Here is a 19,713-nt window from a genome sequence, read left to right on the forward strand (position 1 = left end):
TGCAGAATCATTTTCCAGTGGAGTGTCATTCTACAACAACTTAATAGCTGTGTTCAGGGTTTCCAATAGAGCAGTGGTCCTCGACCCCTGGTCTGTGGACCACCACTGTTCCCTGAGATGTTAGTGACTGGTCCCTCAGATGGTTGGCTGACACAAATTAAGTTTGACCTAGTTTGTGTTAATCAAAGCATTTTTGGATGGGGAGAGGAGCCATTGCTTGCTCAGTCTCTGAGGCAAAAAGGTTCAGAATCGTTACATCTAGAGATTCGTTATATCTAAAGCCTTGCAAGGCAGTCTTTCCATCAGTCAAAAGGCAAGGGCCTAAATGTCACACTGTTTGTCACTAAAGCATGCACAACACCAGACCACAGTGGAGGTGCATGTTGTTTTCATTGCACACATCACTTACGTGTGGTGAAAGTTTGGTTAAAGCTGTGACTTTCTTCTCCCGCTGTGGACCCGGGTATTTTTATATAGTGCAGCAAGGGTACAGTGTATGTACAGAGGTGTGTGTGTCTTTGTGTGATGGTAGTGTTGTGTTTGTGTGTGTGTGTGTGTGTGTGTGCCTTTGTGTGATGGTAGTGGTATGGGTGTGTTTGTGTGTGTGTATGTGTGTGTGTGTGTGTGTGTCTTTGTGTGATGGTAGTGGTATGTGTGTGTGTGTGTTTGTGTGGTGGTATGTGTGTGTGTGTGTCTTTGTGTGATGGTAGTGGTATGGGTGTGTTTGTGTGTGTGTGTGTGTCTTTGTGTGATGGTAGTGGTATGTGTGTGTGTGTTTGTGTGGTGGTATGTGTGTGTGTGTGTGTGTGTCTTTGTGTGATGGTAGTGGTATGTGTGTGTGTCTTTGTGTGATGGTAGTGGTGTGTGTGTGTGTGTCTTTGTGTGATGCTAGTGATATGTGTGTGTTTGTGTGCGCATTGAGATGGCATAGAGACGAGACTAAGACTTCCTGTCTTTGTGCACGTGTGTTGGTGCAGCGGGTGGTCGAAACTGCAAGCAGAGAGGAAGTCAAGACCCCCGTTTACAGGAATACAACATGGGTTACGCTTACTTACCCACACAACCATGATGTTGACTAGCTTGATTAAAGGTCAATAGTCATAACCTTCACCACAAACTGGCCAAGTAGTTTTCACTCAGTCCCTGTTGATGTTTACAGTGATTTCAATCCATCACATTTCTCAGGACATTTTCACATACTTCAATTTCTGAAAAAACAAACATACTTTATGTTATGTGTTACACTCACAGCCAGTCATTTCCTGTTTAGCTGTAACATTGCTGATTCTGAAGTATGGGCCTGTACGTCAATTCAAAAGAAGTTCCATATGACTTCAATCACTTTCTGCCTGCACTCCTTTCATTTGAACACAACTTTCCATGTTTGCCCATAGAGTAAGGGCTCAGAAAGGGACTTTTTGGACCTGAATGCCAAAACATTAAAAGTTGACCCATTTTGCATTCCCACACCCTACCATGAGACATCCATGTCTTCATCACTGAACGGTTGAGTTTGACATCATTTGAAAGCTTACGAACAGGCTTGTCAAACTGTAAAAAAATGGGTCTACTTTGAGCACCTCTATCATGAATGTTTTGGCATTCAGGTCCAAACTGTCCCATTCTGACCACTTCCACCATGGCCAAACATGTATGAAACGTTGTGTTCAAAGGGGTGCAGACAGAAAGGGATTGAAATCATATGGAACGACCCAGAAGACATTCTCAGGAGGACAAAACACGGGTGTGCGAGATACTGTGAAATAAGAACGTGCTTTGTTGAGAGATTGTCACAGCTCATCGTGGAAACGTTGTTTCAACGAGGCTGCAGCACCCACAACATTTCACCTACTTTCTTGTGATGTCTCATAGAACCTTAACCCTGGACTGATGGAAGAAAAGTCCCAAAGATTCCTCAATGTAAAGTACTCTACATTATTATTACACTGTAGTTGTCCTCCAATGAGTCAAGATGACCTTCAATGATACCTTCCGATATCTGGTCTGGGTCTCAACATGGCCATTATGTAATGTTTTTCTCCTTTCTCCTGTCCATTGGCTCTCTTGGGGTCCACATTGAACTGGCACATACAGAATGAATAGCTTGGCTGACAACACTAGTCAGTTGATGTGTCAGTCTGACACTGAAAGGGGGAAGGCTGAGCTGAACTACTGTATACTGAACAAAAATATAAACGCAACATGTAAAGTGTTGGTCCTGTTTTTCATGACCTGAAATAAAAAAGGAGTATATCTGTCTGTAGTAAAGCCCTTTTGTGGGGAAAAACTCATTCTGATTGGCTGTGCCTGGCTCCCCAGTGGGTGGGCCTATGCTCTCCCATGCCCACTCATGGCTGCACCTCTGCCCAGTCATGTGAAATCCATAGATTAGGGCATTATTTATTTATTTAAATTGACTGATTTACTTATATGAAGTGTAACTCAGAAACATCTTTGAAATGTGTGCATGTTGCGTTTATATTTTGAATCAGTATACATGGTGCTGCATCTGACTGAGAGGATGTGGTCATAACAGCCTACATTTCATACTAGATGCAGTAACCTACATACAGTCATTTCAAAACATAGATAAGAAAGAATTGATAGGATCATCAGTTAAGTTTGTAACTGATTGTTTTGTATTGAAAGTACTGATCATGGCTGTGCAGGCAGGTCTCCCCTGATACAAGTCAGTATTCAACATCCATCTATGTCTGAGGACTTCGGGAGCTGAGCTGGAGCGAGGAGCTGAGCTGGAGCGAGGAGCTGAGCTGGAGTGAGGAGCAGAGCTGGAGTGAGGAGCAGAGCTGGAGTGAGGAGCAGAGCTGGAGTGAGGAGCAGAGCTGGAGCGAGGAGCTGAGCTGGAGCGAGGAGCTGAGCGTGCCCAATTTGACTAGAGCGTGGAGCAACTTTCCCAAAGGCTGGAGCATCGGCTGCTTCTCGCTGCTCCAATTTCACTCCAGTAGCGCTCACTTCACCAGCTCAGGGCCCGGACCAGCATGCATCTGTAGTCTACTTGTGTGCTGCTATAGCTCCTTGCTTTAGCGACTCATCTACTATGCTACATTTTTCACAAAGAAACTGATAAAACACACAGGTGAAAAATAAAGGTGACTTACAAAGATGAGGACCAATAGCCAGAGAGGGAGTGCAGTGATGTAGTGTCCACAACTAAAGAATCATTGTGGAATCTGAAAAGACAGGTATCCCTAAAGCATGATGGTGTACTTAATACGTGCACATGCTAACAGAAAGGAACGAGGTTGGTAGCGAGCTAAGTGTGTCATTGTAGCAAAGCATTTACAAACATTTACAAACAAAAAAAATCTGATCTCTTAAAGGTTCTGTCCATTTTTGTTCTATTTTCTATAAAATTCAAAAGGCATGGCACATCTGAGCTATCTTTTTTGCAGGTGCATGGTAACGGTTGAATAAAATGAGAAAAAATAAGAAACCCGCACACCGCTCTTGATGGTATCGCTGTTCTTTAATAACCTTTATATATCGGCCTCACGGCCTTAAACTTAAGCACGTTTTCTCAGAAGACTGTTTCGGGTCTAGAAACCCAACAAAGACCTGGTACCCGTTTTAAGCCCAATAACAAATTCTGTCCTATAGTTAACAACTCGATTATTACCTATTGTAGATTAGTCGGACAAGAAGCCATGTCAGCATATAGGAGAAAAACAAACCACGTTCAGAAAAACCTCACAAGACCAGAAGAACAGGCACTTAACGAACTAATGAAAGACTAATCTTTGGTTATCAAACCTGTAGACAAGGGCTGTGGTGCTGTGGTCATTTTAGACTATGGAAAAATACAAAGAGATTCAGAGACAACTCAGTAATGAACGTTTCTATAGAAAATGGATTGTTGATCCCACACAGGTGTTCCAAAGGGATATACACTCTAATCTGGAGCCCTATTAAATAACCTTATCTCAAAACCTGAATATGAAAATCTTTGCTGTAAATGTGCCATATGTGCATGCCTGTACATGCCTGTACATTTTGTCGAAATTACACAAACCTAAAACAAGGCAATTATCCAGGCAGACCAGTGGTTGCAAGAATAGGCTAAATGCTAGAGCCATTTTCGACCTTCGTAGACTCTTATTAAATCTCATGCGCAAGCATTACCATCATAAGTGAAAGATACAAAACTTCATAAACAAGATCTCACCAATAACAGGATTAACATAAAACTGCATTTTGGTCACATTAGATGTTGAGAATCTATATACCAGCATTTCCCCATATGGGGGCTGACAGCCCGAGCTCACTATTTGAGAGACAGAGATACTAACGAATATCCACCGACAAACTTTATTCTAGAGCTGACTGAATATGTTTTGACATATATTTCAGGTTTGATGATGAATACTACCTCCAAGCGAATGGAACATCGATTGGCTCCACTTTCGCTCCGAACTATGTTAACCTTTATGTGGGTCTTTTTGAAGAACGTTTTGTTAACAATGAAAACAAAATAAAAAAATATATAAAATCCTGAAGGGGTATCGATATATTGACAAAGTTTTGCATATGAGGAGGAATGGGAGAAGATCTGTCAGACTTTGTTACCCGGAATGGAACAGGGGAACCCAAGAGCAGACTCAGATGAGGAGACTGGGATGAAGTAACCAAGGTATTTATTGAAACACAGGGGGACGATGGAGTGCAGGTCAGGGGAAGCTTGGGCGGGTTGCAGGAAACCCGTTGTGGAGGCTGAGGCTGGAGCAACAGGGGTTGGAACTGGGTAAGCAGGCCCGGAGAGGAATCCAAGGGAGTAGTTGAGTGGGAACTCCAGAACAGAGTAGCAGGATGATGAGACGTGTTACTAGAGTCAGAGCGGGCAGAACTGTAGCGGAGAGGAAAACAGAGTCAGGCAAGGAAAACAGGCATAACAGGATCTAAACAGTAACAAACGGCTAGAACCGTAGACTGACTGAGCAGAGATTACGATCTGGCAGCGTGGAAGTGGCAGGGCTGAGTATTTGTAGAGGTCTTGATTATGGAACAGGTTGCAACTGGTGGGGATCTGCTCTGACTCCAGCACACCTGTCTCCGCCCACACCATCACACACACACACAGAGAGAGAGAGTGGGAAAGAGCTATTAAAAAAAAGTAAACTCACAAAAGCTCTGATGAAGGCCGTGTGCTCGATATGTAAAGCTTATTAAAGAACAGTGATACTGTCAAGAGCAGTGTGCGGGTTTCTTATTTTTTCTAAATGTGTTCGATTATCTATACAATAGGCCATAATTGATTTGGCCCAATAGTCCTGGCATGTTACCTCTTTCAAGGCGATTTCTCTTTTGATAGGGTTATTTTACCTAAACTCCTTTAGGCCTACCTACAGAAAAAAAACTACACATCCCTTCCCAGCCTGACAAAAGTGTCCCGAAGGGTGTTTAGCATCCCCATTGACTCTACAAGCGCTGAGAGGGTATTCTCCGCCGCTGGCCTGTTCTCAAGGCACCATCGCATGAACCTGAAGCCACAGACTGGCAAACTCATGTTTCTAAAAAAGGCATATTTCGTTTATTTTGTATTTGGTTCTTAGTAAGTCATGTGTGCAATTTGTAGACTATAATGATTTAATACAAATAAATGTTGTTTAAATCCTGAGTGCTTAATGTCACTGTCTGGCACTCGGGAGTGCTTCACATTTGTTTATTTATAGGCTATAGCCTTGACATATTTGAAATAATATAGCCCAAATAATTCATTTTCGTTCCCTGTCTGGATTTTGACCTATTTAGTGTTTACTGTAAATGCTGTTGATATGACATGCAGCCTAATTGAAATGATGAGCGCTTCTTACAGTCACGTTTTACAGTTGTATATTAAAACACTTTTCATTCAAATCATATGGTTTGGTTTCAATACTAAAAAAAACAAATGGAGGCCCAGGTAGTCACAAAAAATAGATGGTGGTTGTGATTTTAATGAATGGAGAGAATTTGGAGCGGTGTTTTTTATTCTTTGAGCGAGGAGTGTTTTTTAGTGGAGCGGTTGTAAAGGACATTGAGTGATGAGCGGGATTTTAGAACGCTCAACTCCGCCCACATACTCTAGTCGGGAGACGACGTGTATACCAGCCACTAGGGGCAATTATGAGTAGTGTTACCTTCAAGTAGGTTCTGTTTTTGCTAGGGTGTTGAGGATGCATCTGAATCTAATGCTAAAGGTTGCATGTTCGAATCTAGCGACAAAAGTTGTTTTTTATATTTTGGTTTTAAGCCTATCCCAAACCTTAACCCTTACCTTAACCATTTTGAGTTAATGCCTAACCTTAAGAATTCAGAATTAATGCCTAAACTTAACCCTTACCTTAACCATTTTGAGTGAATACCTAACCTTAAGAATTCAGAATTAATGCCTAAACTTAACCCTTACCTTAACCATTTTGAGTTAATGCCTAACCTTAAGAATTCAGAATTAATGCCTAAACTTAACCCTTACCTTAACCATTTTGAGTTAATGCCTAACCTTAAGAATTCAGAATTAATGCCTAAACTTAACCCTTACCTTAACCATTTTGAGTTAATGCCTAATCTTAAGAATTCAGAATTAATGCCTAAACTTAACGCTAACTTTAAAAATTCGGAGTTCATGTCTAAACTTTTATTGTGTTCTTTTAAATGTATTTTAGGGGGTAGATCAGCGTTAATATTGCGAATAGGTTGTATATATAAAGTACCAGTCAAAAGTTTGGACACACCTACTCATTCAAGTGTTTTTCTTTATTTGTATTATTTTCTACATTGTAGAATAGTGAAGACATCACAACTATGAAATAACACATATGGAATAATCTAGTAACCAAAAAGGTGTTATACAAATCTAAATATATATTTTAGATTTGAGATTCTTCAAAGTAAACACCCTTTGCCTTGATGACAGCTTTCCACACGCTTGGCATTCTCTCAACCAGCTTCACCTGGAATTATTTTCCAAAAGTCTTGAAGGAGTACCCTACATATGCTGAGCACTTGTTGGGTGCTTTTCCTTCACTCTGTGGTCCAACTCATCCCAAACTATCTCAATTGGGTTGAGGTCGGGGGATTGTGGAGGCCAGGTCATCTGATGCAGCACTCCATCACTCTCCTTGGTCAAATAGCCCTTACACAGCCTGGAGGTGTGTTGGGTCACTGACCAATGAAAACAAATTATAGTCCCCCTAAGCGCAAACCAGATGGGATGACGTATCGCTTCAGAATGATGTGGTAGCCATGCTGGTTAAGTGTGCCTCGAATTCTAAATAAATCACTGACCTAAATCACCTCTCACAGACACGGAGGTTGGAACCAAAAATCTCAAATTTGGACTCATCAGACCAAAGGACAGATTTCCACCGGTCTAATGTCCATTGTTTCTTGGCCCAAGCAAGTATCTTATTCTCTTATTCGTATTTATGTCCTTTAGTAGTGGTTTCTTTGCAGCAATTCGACCATGAAGGCCTGATTCACGCTGTCTCCGCTGAACGGTTGATGTTGAGATGCGTCTGTTACTTGAATTCTGTAAAACATTTATTTGGGCTGCAATCTGAGGCTGGTAACTCTAATGAACATACAGTATCCTCTGTAGCAGAGGTAACTCTGGATCTTCCTTTCCTGTGGTGATCTTTATGAGAGACAGTTTCATCATAGTGATTGATGGTTTTTGCGACTGCACTTGAAGAAAATGTGAAAGTTCTTGAAATGTTCCGTATTGACTGACCTTCATGTCGTAAAGTAATGATGGACTGTCGTTTCTCTTTGCTTATTTGAGCAGTTGGTCTTTTACCAAATAGGGCTATAATCTGCATACCACCCCTACCTTGTTACAACACAACTGATTGGCTGAAACACATTAAGGAGGAAATAAATTCCACAAATGAACTTTTAACAAGGCACACCTGTTAATTGAAATGCATTTCAGGTGACTACCTCATGAAGCTGTTTGAGAGAATGCCAAGTGTGTGCAAAGCTGTCATCAAGGCAAAGAGTGGCTACTTTGAAGAACCTCAAATATAAAATATATTTTGATAGTTGTATTTATATTTATATATTTTTTAAAGACTGTTTTGGTTACTACATGATTCCGTATGTGTTATTTCATAGTTTGATGTCTTCACTATTACTCTACAATGTAGAAAATAGTAAAAATAAAGAAAAACCCTTGAATGAGTAGGTGTGTCCAAACTTTTGACTGGTACTGTATATTTTTTAAATGATCAATTAGTATATTTGAGTTTAACCATAGTATTTGTTGTAATATTTGTTCTGTCTTTTCCTGATGGATTAAAGTGAAATTGCAACCAACCTTGTATGGCTTGTTTTAAAAATAACCATATTTGGGAGTTTACTTCATTTTCAAATAACCGAAATTGAGAGGTTGTAATCTGAATAAAGATAAAAAGGCCATTCTTGAACATGAGGTGAGACATTCTTACTAATCTGCTAGAGAACCAGTTCGAATTTAAGTATAACTTTTGTATGACTGAAGCCTTTAGTGAGATGTCTAAACTTAACCTGAAACACTAAATATGGTGTTTTGAACAACTTCAAAAGTTGACGTTTGAGAAACATGGATGAACGTCTAATTCTGACATGAGCCTGTGAGAGCTTTTAGGGGTGATACAGCTGCCCAGAGGGAAACACCTCAGGTCAGCAGGCACCTTGACACAACACTGGTGCACTAGTCGCAATGTTAGCGACCGCCGGCAACATCGTGATAGAGTTGCCCAGTGGGAAACACCTCAGGTCAGCAGGCACCTTGACACAACACTGGTGCACTGGTCGCAATGTTAGCTACCGCCGGAGACATCGTGATAGCGCTGCCCAGTGGGAAGCACCTCAGCCAGGTCAGCAGGCACATACACCCACTCCTTTCGACACACCCAGTAACCTATACGAAGGTCGACATATTGGACAGCGGCTACACATACTTGCTTCTTATTTTTACATTTAATATTTTTTTTTTTACATACTTGCTTCTATTCACCTAGGTTTTAGAATAAGTAAACGGGATGTTTGTCCTTCAAGAAACGTCCACAAGAGGTCTCCTCAGATCAGAATATCAGCACGTTGTATGAGGTCGAGGATAATCATTTTCATCAAGTCTTATTTGCATGTTTGAAGGACACTGACAGTTGTACACTTTGATATGATTGACATAACAGGATTCCCGCAGTTGAATGAGCTACTGGCTGCATCCTTCAGTAATCACCTGTTAATTGGGTCTTTTCACACATCTGTTGTAGCATAAGCACTAGAATTTTGACTTTAGCAAAACGTCTTTGCCGAAGTCTTTTCATACTAAAGTGATACTGTACATGAAAAGGATATTACAACTGTAGCCTATTTACAATCAAACACGGATGTGGATTCTCATTTTAAAGTAAGCAATGATCCACCCTACTGCCATAAGCAATTGTTTGTTGACATGCTGTGATTTCTAAATGTATATTTTCTCAATGGGTTAGCCCACAGTGTCATCACCGTGAACTTTGACATAACTTCCTCTGATTACTGTGTACAGTATATTGCTCCAAGTCCCGCCTTCAGATTGGGCGTGCGTTGGTAGCGCAGGTGTGATTGTATCCATTCTACGTATCTAGAGATAGCCTGGCCCCGAGGTTAACTCCCTCAGCGTTCGCGTTCGATCCTGATAAATGAAATCATTCACTAATTTACTTCAAGTCCACGAAGTAGCGGTTCCCGTGATTTTCCCCGCAGCCAGGTGTGTTCGGAAAGCTTAACGTTCCAGGATTGGGAGGAATAGGGAGAAGAGCGCGCACCGAGATACCTGTGAAACCTGTGAAACTACGGTTGTAAATGAGGATCTGATTGCCACGGACATCGAACACGTCTGAGACATTGCCTGGCTAAAATAACAACTCATATCGAGGCTTAAAGCAAGTCGTTTCTGTACGAAGGATCATCATGAAGAAATCAGGATATTCAGGTAGGTGTACCATTTGATAGGATATTTATTATGGATACTCCTGTTGTTGTTATTACTTTGCTGTAATGTTATTATAATACTTTACATTGTTATTTTACAGTTGTCCATCTATATGTGCACAGTATCAGCTTCAATTATGTAACTTTAGGTTACTTGTAAATATGTAACTTTAGGTTACGTGTACGCGCGCGGGCGCGTAGGTTATCTGTGTTGAGTGAAAGTGAACGTGCCCCAGAGAGATACATGCACATGGACACGAGATAATGATTTATTTTCCTGTACTCTAAAGGTCAGTTATGATTGCCACCATGGTCCCTGACTGAGTCACTAAGCTCCAACCACTTCACAGTATCCCACCATCCCACCTTCATCGTCTAACTATTGAGTGATATACTGTTTCAACACATCTTGCTGTTCTGTTGATTGTGATGAGTTATTAGATATTATAAACTGGGTGATTCGAGCCCTGAAATGCAATCGGTATGACAGAAATGTACAGTGCCTCGCGAAAGTATTCGGCCCCCTTGAACTTTGCGACCTTTTGCCACATTTCAGGCTTCAAACATAAAGATATAAAACTGTAATTTTTTGTGAAGAATCAACAACAAGTGGGACACAATCATGAAGTGGAACGACATTTATTGGATATTTCAAACTTTTTTAACATTGCAAAAACTGAAGAATTGGGCGTGCAAAATTATTCAGCCCCCTTAAGTTAATACTTTGTAGCGCCACCTTTTGCTGCGATTACAGCTGTAAGTCGCTTGGGGTATGTCTCTATCAGTTTTGCACATCGAGAGACTGAAATTTTTTCCCATTCCTCCTTGCAAAACAGCTCGAGCTCAGTGAGGTTGGATGGAGAGCATTTGTGAACAGCAGTTTTCAGTTCTTTCCACAGATTCTCAATTGGATTCAGGTCTGGATTTTGACTTGGCCATTCTAACACCTGGATATGTTTATTTTTGAACCATTCCATTGTAGATTTTGCTTTATGTTTTGGATCATTGTCTTGTTGGAAGACAAATCTCCGTCCCAGTCTCAGGTCTTTTGCAGACTCCATCAGGTTTTCTTCCAGAATGGTCCTGTATTTGGCTCCATCCATCTTCCCATCAATTTTAACCATCTTCCCTGTCCCTGCTGAAGAAAAGCAGGCCCAAACCATGATGCTGCCACCACCATGTTTGACAGTGGGGATGGTGTGTTCAGCTGTGTTGCTTTTACGCCAAACATAACGTTTTGCATTGTTGCCAAAAAGTTCAATTTTGGTTTCATCTGACCAGAGCGCCTTCTTCCACATGTTTGGTGTGTCTCCCAGGTGGCTTGTGGCAAACTTTAAACAACACTTTTTATGGATATCTTTAAGAAATGGCTTTCTTCTTGCCACTCTTCCATAAAGGCCAGATTTGTGCAATATACGACTGATTGTTGTCCTATGGACAGAGTCTCCCACCTCAGCTGTAGATCTCTGCAGTTCATCCAGAGTGATCATGGGCCTCTTGGCTGCATCTCTGATCAGTCTTCTCCTTGTATGAGCTGAAAGTTAGTAGATTTGCAGTGGTCTGATACTCCTTCCATTTCAATATTATCGCTTGCACAGTGCTCCTTGGGATGTTTAAAGCTTGGGAAATCTTTTTGTATCCAAATCCGGCTTTAAACTTCTTCACAACAGTATCTCGGACCTGCCTGGTGTGTTCCTTGTTCTTCATGATGCTCTCTGCGCTTTTGACGGACCTCTGAGACTATCACAGTGCAGGTGCATTTATACGGAGACTTGATTACACACAGGTGGATTGTATTTATCATCATTAGTCATTTAGGTCAACATTGGATCATTCAGAGATCCTCACTGAACTTCTGGAGAGAGTTTGCTGCACTGAAAGTAAAGGGGCTGAATAATTTTGCACGCCCAATTTTTCAGTTTTTGATTTGTTAAAGGTTATGTCCTGCAACACTGCTTCATCTCCACTGCCCTGCAGCAAGACAAGGGTTATGTCCTACAACACTGCTTCATCTCCACTGCCCTGCAGCAAGACAAGGGTTATGTCCTACAACACTGCTTCATCTCCACTGCCCTGCAGCAAGACAAGGGTTATGTCCTACAACACTGCTTCATCTCTACTGCCCTGCAGCAAGACAAGGGTTATGTCCTACAACACTGCTTCATCTCCACTGCCCTGCAGCAAGACAAGGGTTATGTCCTACAACACTGCTTCATCTCCACTGCCCTGCAGCAAGACAAGGGTTATGTCCTACAACAAGGGTTATGTCCTACAACACTATTTATTTGTTTCGCCAATGGACGGATGTGTACATGTCATCTTCTCCATGTACTTACTGTGATTGTGATATATGGTCGGCCCAACTAACTATTTAACATGAACGTACTAACTGTAAGTCACTCTAGACAAGAGTGTCTGCTAAATGAATAACATGACTAATGTAAATGTAATGTGGTATACAATATACAGGCCTCATCAGATTACTTAATATCTGGTCTATAGGTGATGATGATTGGCTAACAGATTGTCTGCTCTGGTCCTAAATGTCTGCCATCTGAATGTGTGCCAGTGAGATGCCATACATGAGTGGTGAATTAGGAAAGTTACTCTCGAAGAGCCTTGGAGACAAGGTGTTATATCCAACCATCCATCCATCCATCCATCCTTCCATCCATGATACTCAGCATGGAGACAAGGTGCTATATTCATTCATCCATCCATCCATGATACTCAGCATAGAGACAAGGTGCTATATTCATTCATCCATCCATCCATCCACGATACTCAGCATGGAGATGAGGTGCCATATTAATTCATTCCATCCATCAATGATACTCAGCATGGAGACGAGGTGCTATATTAATTCCATCCATCTATCCATGATACTCAGCATGGAGACGAGGTGTTGTATTCATTCATCCATCCATCCATGATACTCAGCATGGAGACAAGGTGCCTTATTCATTCATCCATCCATCAATGATACTCAGCATGGAGATGAGGTGCTATATTAATTCATCCATCCATCCATGATACTCAGCATGGAGACAAGGTTCTATATTCATTCATCCATCCATCAATGATACTCAGCATATAGACAAGGTGCTATATTCATTCATCCATCCATCAATGATACTCAGCATGTAAACATGGTGCTATATTCATCCATCCATCAATGATACTCAGCATAGAGACAAGGTGTTATATTCATTCATTCATCCATCCACGATACTCAGCATTGAGACAAGGTGCTATATTCATTCATCTATCCATCAATGATACTCAGCATGGAGACGAGGTGTTATATTCCATCCATCCACAGGGTTCAATTCTCGGGCCGACTCTTTTCTCTGTATATATCAATGATGTTGCTCTTGCTGCGGGCGATTCCCTGATCCACCTCTACGCAGACGACACCATTCTGTATACTTCTGGCCCTTCCCTGGACACTGTGCTAACGAACCTCCAAACGAGCTTCAATGCCATACAGCACTCCTTCCGTGGCCTCCAACTGCTCTTAAACGCTAGTAAAGCCAAACTCATGCTTTTCAACCATTCGCTGACCGCACCCGCCCGCCCGACTAGCATCACGACCATGGACGGTTCCGAGCTATAATATGTGGACAACCATAAATACCTAGGTGTCTGGCTAGACTGTAAACTCTCCTTCCAGACTCATATTAAACATCTCCAATCCAAAATAAAATCTAGAATCGTCTTTCTATTCCGCAACAAAGCCTCCTTCACTCACACCGCCAAACTTACCCTAGTAAAACTGACTATCCTACCGATCCTCGACTTCGGCGATGTCATCTACAAAATAGCTTCCAACACTCTACTCAGCAAACTGGATGCAGTCTATCACAGTGCCATCCGTTTTGTTACAAAATCACCTTATACCATCCACCACTGCGACCTGTATGCTCTAGTCGGCTGGCCCTCGCTACATATTCATCGCCAGACCTACTGGCTCCAGGTCATCTATAAGTCTATGCTAGGTAAAGCTCCGCCTTATCTCAGTTCACTGGTCACGATAACAACACCCACCCGTAGCACGCGCTCCAGCAGGTGTATCTCACTGATCATCCCTAAAGCCAACACCTCATTTGGCCGCCTTTCGTTCCAGTTCTCTGCTGCCTGTGACTGGAACGAATTGCAAAAATCGCTGAAGTTGGAGACTTTTATTTCCCTCACCAACTTTAAACATCAACTATCTGAGCAGCTAACCGATCACTGCAGCTGTACATAGTCCATCTGTAAATAGCCCACCTTATCTACCTACCTCAGCCCCATACTGTTTTTATTTTATTTACTTTTCTGCTCTTTTGCACACCAGTATCTCTACTTGCACATCATCATCTGCTCATTTATCACTCCGGTGTTAATCTGCTAAATTGTAATTATTAGTTCCTATGGCCTATTTATTGCCTACCTCCTCATGCCTTTTGCACACACTGTATATAGACTTTATTTTCTCTACTGTGTCATTGACTTGCTTGTGTTATTGGCTTGTTTATTGTTTACTCCATGTGTAACTCTGTGTTGTTGTCTGTGTCACACTGCTTTGCTTTATCTTGGCCAGGTCGCAGTTGCAAATGAGAACTTGTTCTCAACTAGCCTACCTGGTTAAATAAAGGTCAAATAAAAAAAATATTTAAAAAATCCATACATAATACTCAGCATGGAGACAAGGTGCTATATTCATTCATCCATCCATCCATAATACTCAGCATGGAGACAAGGTGCTATATTCATTCATCCATCCATCCATAATACTCAGCATGGAGACAAGGTGCTATATTCATTCATCCATCCATCCATGATACTCAGCATGGAGACAAGGTGCTATATTCATTCATCCATCCATCCATAATACTCAGCATGGAGACAAGGTGCTATATTCATTCATCCATCCATCCATAATACTCAGCATGGAGACAAGGTGCTATATTCATTCATCCATCCATCCATGATACTCAGCATGGAGACAAGGTGCTATATTCATTCATCCATCCATCCATAATACTCAGCATGGAGACAAGGTGCTATATTCATTCATCCATCCATCCATGATACTCAGCATGGAGACAAGGTGCTATATTCATTCATCCATCCATCCATGATACTCAGCATGGAGACAAGGTGCTATATTCATCCATCCATCCATCCATCCATGATACTCAGCATGGAGACAAGGTGCTATATTCATTCATCCATCCATCCATGATACTCAGCATGGAGACAAGGTGCTATATTCATTCATCCATCCATCCATGATACTCAGCATGGAGACAAGGTGCTATATTCATCCATCCATCCATCCATCCATGATACTCAGCATGGAGACAAGGTGCTATATTCATTCATCCATCCATCCATGATACTCAGCATGGAGACAAGGTGCTATATTCATTCATCCATCCATCCATGATACTCAGCATGGAGACAAGGTGCTATATTCATTCATCCATCCATCCATGATACTCAGCATGGAGACAAGGTGCTATATTCATCCATCCATCCATCCATCCATGATACTCAGCATGGAGACAAGGTGCTATATTCATTCATCCATCCATCCATGATACTCAGCATGGAGACAAGGTGCTATATTCATTCATCCATCCATCCATGATACTCAGCATGGAGACAAGGTGCTATATTCATCCATCCATCCATCCATCCATGATACTCAGCATGGAGACAAGGTGCTATATTCATTCATCCATCCATCCATGATACTCAGCATGGAGACGAGGTGCTATATTCATCCATCCATCCATCCATCCATGATACTCAGCATGGAGACAAGGTGCTATATTCATTCATCCATCCATCCATGATACTCAGCATGGAGACAAGGTGCTATATTCATTCATCCATCCATCCATAATACTCAGCATGGAGACGAGGTGCTATATTCATTCATCCATCCATCAATCCATAATACTCAGCATGGAGACAAGGTGCTATATTCATTCATCCATCCATCCATGATACTCAGCATGGAGACAAGGTGCTATATTCATTCATCCATCCATCCATGATACTCAGCATGGAGACAAGGTGCTATATTCATTCATCCATCCATCCATGATACTCAGCATGGAGACAAGGTGCTATATTCATCCATCCATCCATCCATCCATGATACTCAGCATGGAGACAAGGTGCTATATTCATTCATCCATCCATCCATGATACTCAGCATGGAGACAAGGTGCTATATTCATTCATCCATCCATCCATGATACTCAGCATGGAGACAAGGTGCTATATTCATCCATCCATCCATCCATCCATGATACTCAGCATGGAGACAAGGTGCTATATTCATTCATCCATCCATCCATGATACTCAGCATGGAGACGAGGTGCTATATTCATCCATCCATCCATCCATCCATGATACTCAGCATGGAGACAAGGTGCTATATTCATTCATCCATCCATCCATGATACTCAGCATGGAGACAAGGTGCTATATTCATTCATCCATCCATCCATAATACTCAGCATGGAGACGAGGTGCTATATTCATTCATCCATCCATCAATCCATAATACTCAGCATGGAGACAAGGTGCTATATTCATTCATCCATCCATCCATGATACTCAGCATGGAGACGAGGTGCTATATTCATTCATCCATCCATCCATAATACTCAGCATGGAGACAAGGTGCTATATTCATTCATCCATCCATCCAGAATACTCAGCATGGAGACAAGGTGCTATATTCATTCATCCATCCATCCATGATACTCAGCATGGAGACAAGGTGCTATATTCATCCATCCATCAATGATACTCAGCATAGAGACAAGGTGTTATATTCATTCATTCATCCATCCACGATACTCAGCATTGAGACAAGGTGCTATATTCATTCATCTATCCATCAATGATACTCAGCATGGAGACGAGGTGTTATATTCCATCCATCCACAGGGTTCAATTCTCGGGCCGACTCTTTTCTCTGTATATATCAATGATGTTGCTCTTGCTGCGGGCGATTCCCTGATCCACCTCTACGCAGACGACACCATTCTGTATACTTCTGGCCCTTCCCTGGACACTGTGCTAACGAACCTCCAAACGAGCTTCAATGCCATACAGCACTCCTTCCGTGGCCTCCAACTGCTCTTAAACGCTAGTAAAGCCAAACTCATGCTTTTCAACCATTCGCTGACCGCACCCGCCCGCCCGACTAGCATCACGACCATGGACGGTTCCGAGCTATAATATGTGGACAACCATAAATACCTAGGTGTCTGGCTAGACTGTAAACTCTCCTTCCAGACTCATATTAAACATCTCCAATCCAAAATAAAATCTAGAATCGTCTTTCTATTCCGCAACAAAGCCTCCTTCACTCACACCGCCAAACTTACCCTAGTAAAACTGACTATCCTACCGATCCTCGACTTCGGCGATGTCATCTACAAAATAGCTTCCAACACTCTACTCAGCAAACTGGATGCAGTCTATCACAGTGCCATCCGTTTTGTTACAAAATCACCTTATACCATCCACCACTGCGACCTGTATGCTCTAGTCGGCTGGCCCTCGCTACATATTCATCGCCAGACCTACTGGCTCCAGGTCATCTATAAGTCTATGCTAGGTAAAGCTCCGCCTTATCTCAGTTCACTGGTCACGATAACAACACCCACCCGTAGCACACGCTCCAGCAGGTGTATCTCACTGATCATCCCTAAAGCCAACACCTCATTTGGCCGCCTTTCGTTCCAGTTCTCTGCTGCCTGTGACTGGAACGAATTGCAAAAATCGCTGAAGTTGGAGACTTTTATTTCCCTCACCAACTTTAAACATCAACTATCTGAGCAGCTAACCGATCACTGCAGCTGTACATAGTCCATCTGTAAATAGCCCACCTTATCTACCTACCTCAGCCCCATACTGTTTTTATTTTATTTACTTTTCTGCTCTTTTGCACACCAGTATCTCTACTTGCACATCATCATCTGCTCATTTATCACTCCGGTGTTAATCTGCTAAATTGTAATTATTCGTTCCTATGGCCTATTTATTGCCTACCTCCTCATGCCTTTTGCACACACTGTATATAGACTTTATTTTCTCTACTGTGTCATTGACTTGCTTGTGTTATTGGCTTGTTTATTGTTTACTCCATGTGTAACTCTGTGTTGTTGTCTGTGTCACACTGCTTTGCTTTATCTTGGCCAGGTCGCAGTTGCAAATGAGAACTTGTTCTCAACTAGCCTACCTGGTTAAATAAAGGTCAAATAAAAAAAATATTTAAAAAATCCATACATAATACTCAGCATGGAGACAAGGTGCTATATTCATTCATCCATCCATCCATAATACTCAGCATGGAGACAAGGTGCTATATTCATTCATCCATCCATCCATAATACTCAGCATGGAGACAAGGTGCTATATTCATTCATCCATCCATCCATGATACTCAGCATGGAGACAAGGTGCTATATTCATTCATCCATCCATCCATAATACTCAGCATGGAGACAAGGTGCTATATTCATTCATCCATCCATCCATGATACTCAGCATGGAGACAAGGTGCTATATTCATTCATCCATCCATCCATGATACTCAGCATGGAGACAAGGTGCTATATTCATCCATCCATCCATCCATCCATGATACTCAGCATGGAGACAAGGTGCTATATTCATTCATCCATCCATCCATGATACTCAGCATGGAGACAAGGTGCTATATTCATTCATCCATCCATCCATGATACTCAGCATGGAGACAAGGTGCTATATTCATCCATCCATCCATCCATCCATGATACTCAGCATGGAGACAAGGTGCTATATTCATTCATCCATCCATCCATGATACTCAGCATGGAGACAAGGTGCTATATTCATTCATCCATCCATCCATGATACTCAGCATGGAGACAAGGTGCTATATTCATTCATCCATCCATCCATGATACTCAGCATGGAGACAAGGTGCTATATTCATCCATCCATCCATCCATCCATGATACTCAGCATGGAGACAAGGTGCTATATTCATTCATCCATCCATCCATGATACTCAGCATGGAGACAAGGTGCTATATTCATTCATCCATCCATCCATGATACTCAGCATGGAGACAAGGTGCTATATTCATCCATCCATCCATCCATCCATGATACTCAGCATGGAGACAAGGTGCTATATTCATTCATCCATCCATCCATGATACTCAGCATGGAGACGAGGTGCTATATTCATCCATCCATCCATCCATCCATGATACTCAGCATGGAGACAAGGTGCTATATTCATTCATCCATCCATCCATGATACTCAGCATGGAGACAAGGTGCTATATTCATTCATCCATCCATCCATAATACTCAGCATGGAGACGAGGTGCTATATTCATTCATCCATCCATCAATCCATAATACTCAGCATGGAGACAAGGTGCTATATTCATTCATCCATCCATCCATGATACTCAGCATGGAGACGAGGTGCTATATTCATTCATCCATCCATCCATAATACTCAGCATGGAGACAAGGTGCTATATTCATTCATCCATCCATCCAGAATACTCAGCATGGAGACAAGGTGCTATATTCATTCATCCATCCATCCATAATACTCAGCATGGAGACGAGGTGCTATATTCATTCATCCATCCATCCATAATACTCAGCATGGAGACGAGGTGCTATATTAATTCGTCCATCCATCCATAATACTAAGCATGGAGACGAGGTGCTATATTCAT

General features: G+C 41.8%; 1 protein-coding gene across 1 annotated transcript in view; it reads left to right on the top strand.

Annotated features, from left to right (window-relative positions):
- The first annotated feature begins 9,647 nt into the window (after positions 1-9,647).
- Positions 9,648-19,713, top strand: part of LOC139421567 (septin-9-like) — a 168,084-nt gene continuing 158,018 nt past the window's right edge. The window contains exon 1 of the mRNA XM_071172589.1: positions 9,648-9,955. Within this exon, the coding sequence (XP_071028690.1) occupies positions 9,934-9,955 (22 nt within the window). The 5' untranslated portion in view covers positions 9,648-9,933. The remainder of the gene's footprint in view (positions 9,956-19,713) is intronic.

This window comes from Oncorhynchus clarkii, chromosome 12 (assembly GCF_045791955.1).
Source record: "Oncorhynchus clarkii lewisi isolate Uvic-CL-2024 chromosome 12, UVic_Ocla_1.0, whole genome shotgun sequence".
Lineage (NCBI taxonomy): Eukaryota > Metazoa > Chordata > Actinopteri > Salmoniformes > Salmonidae > Oncorhynchus > Oncorhynchus clarkii.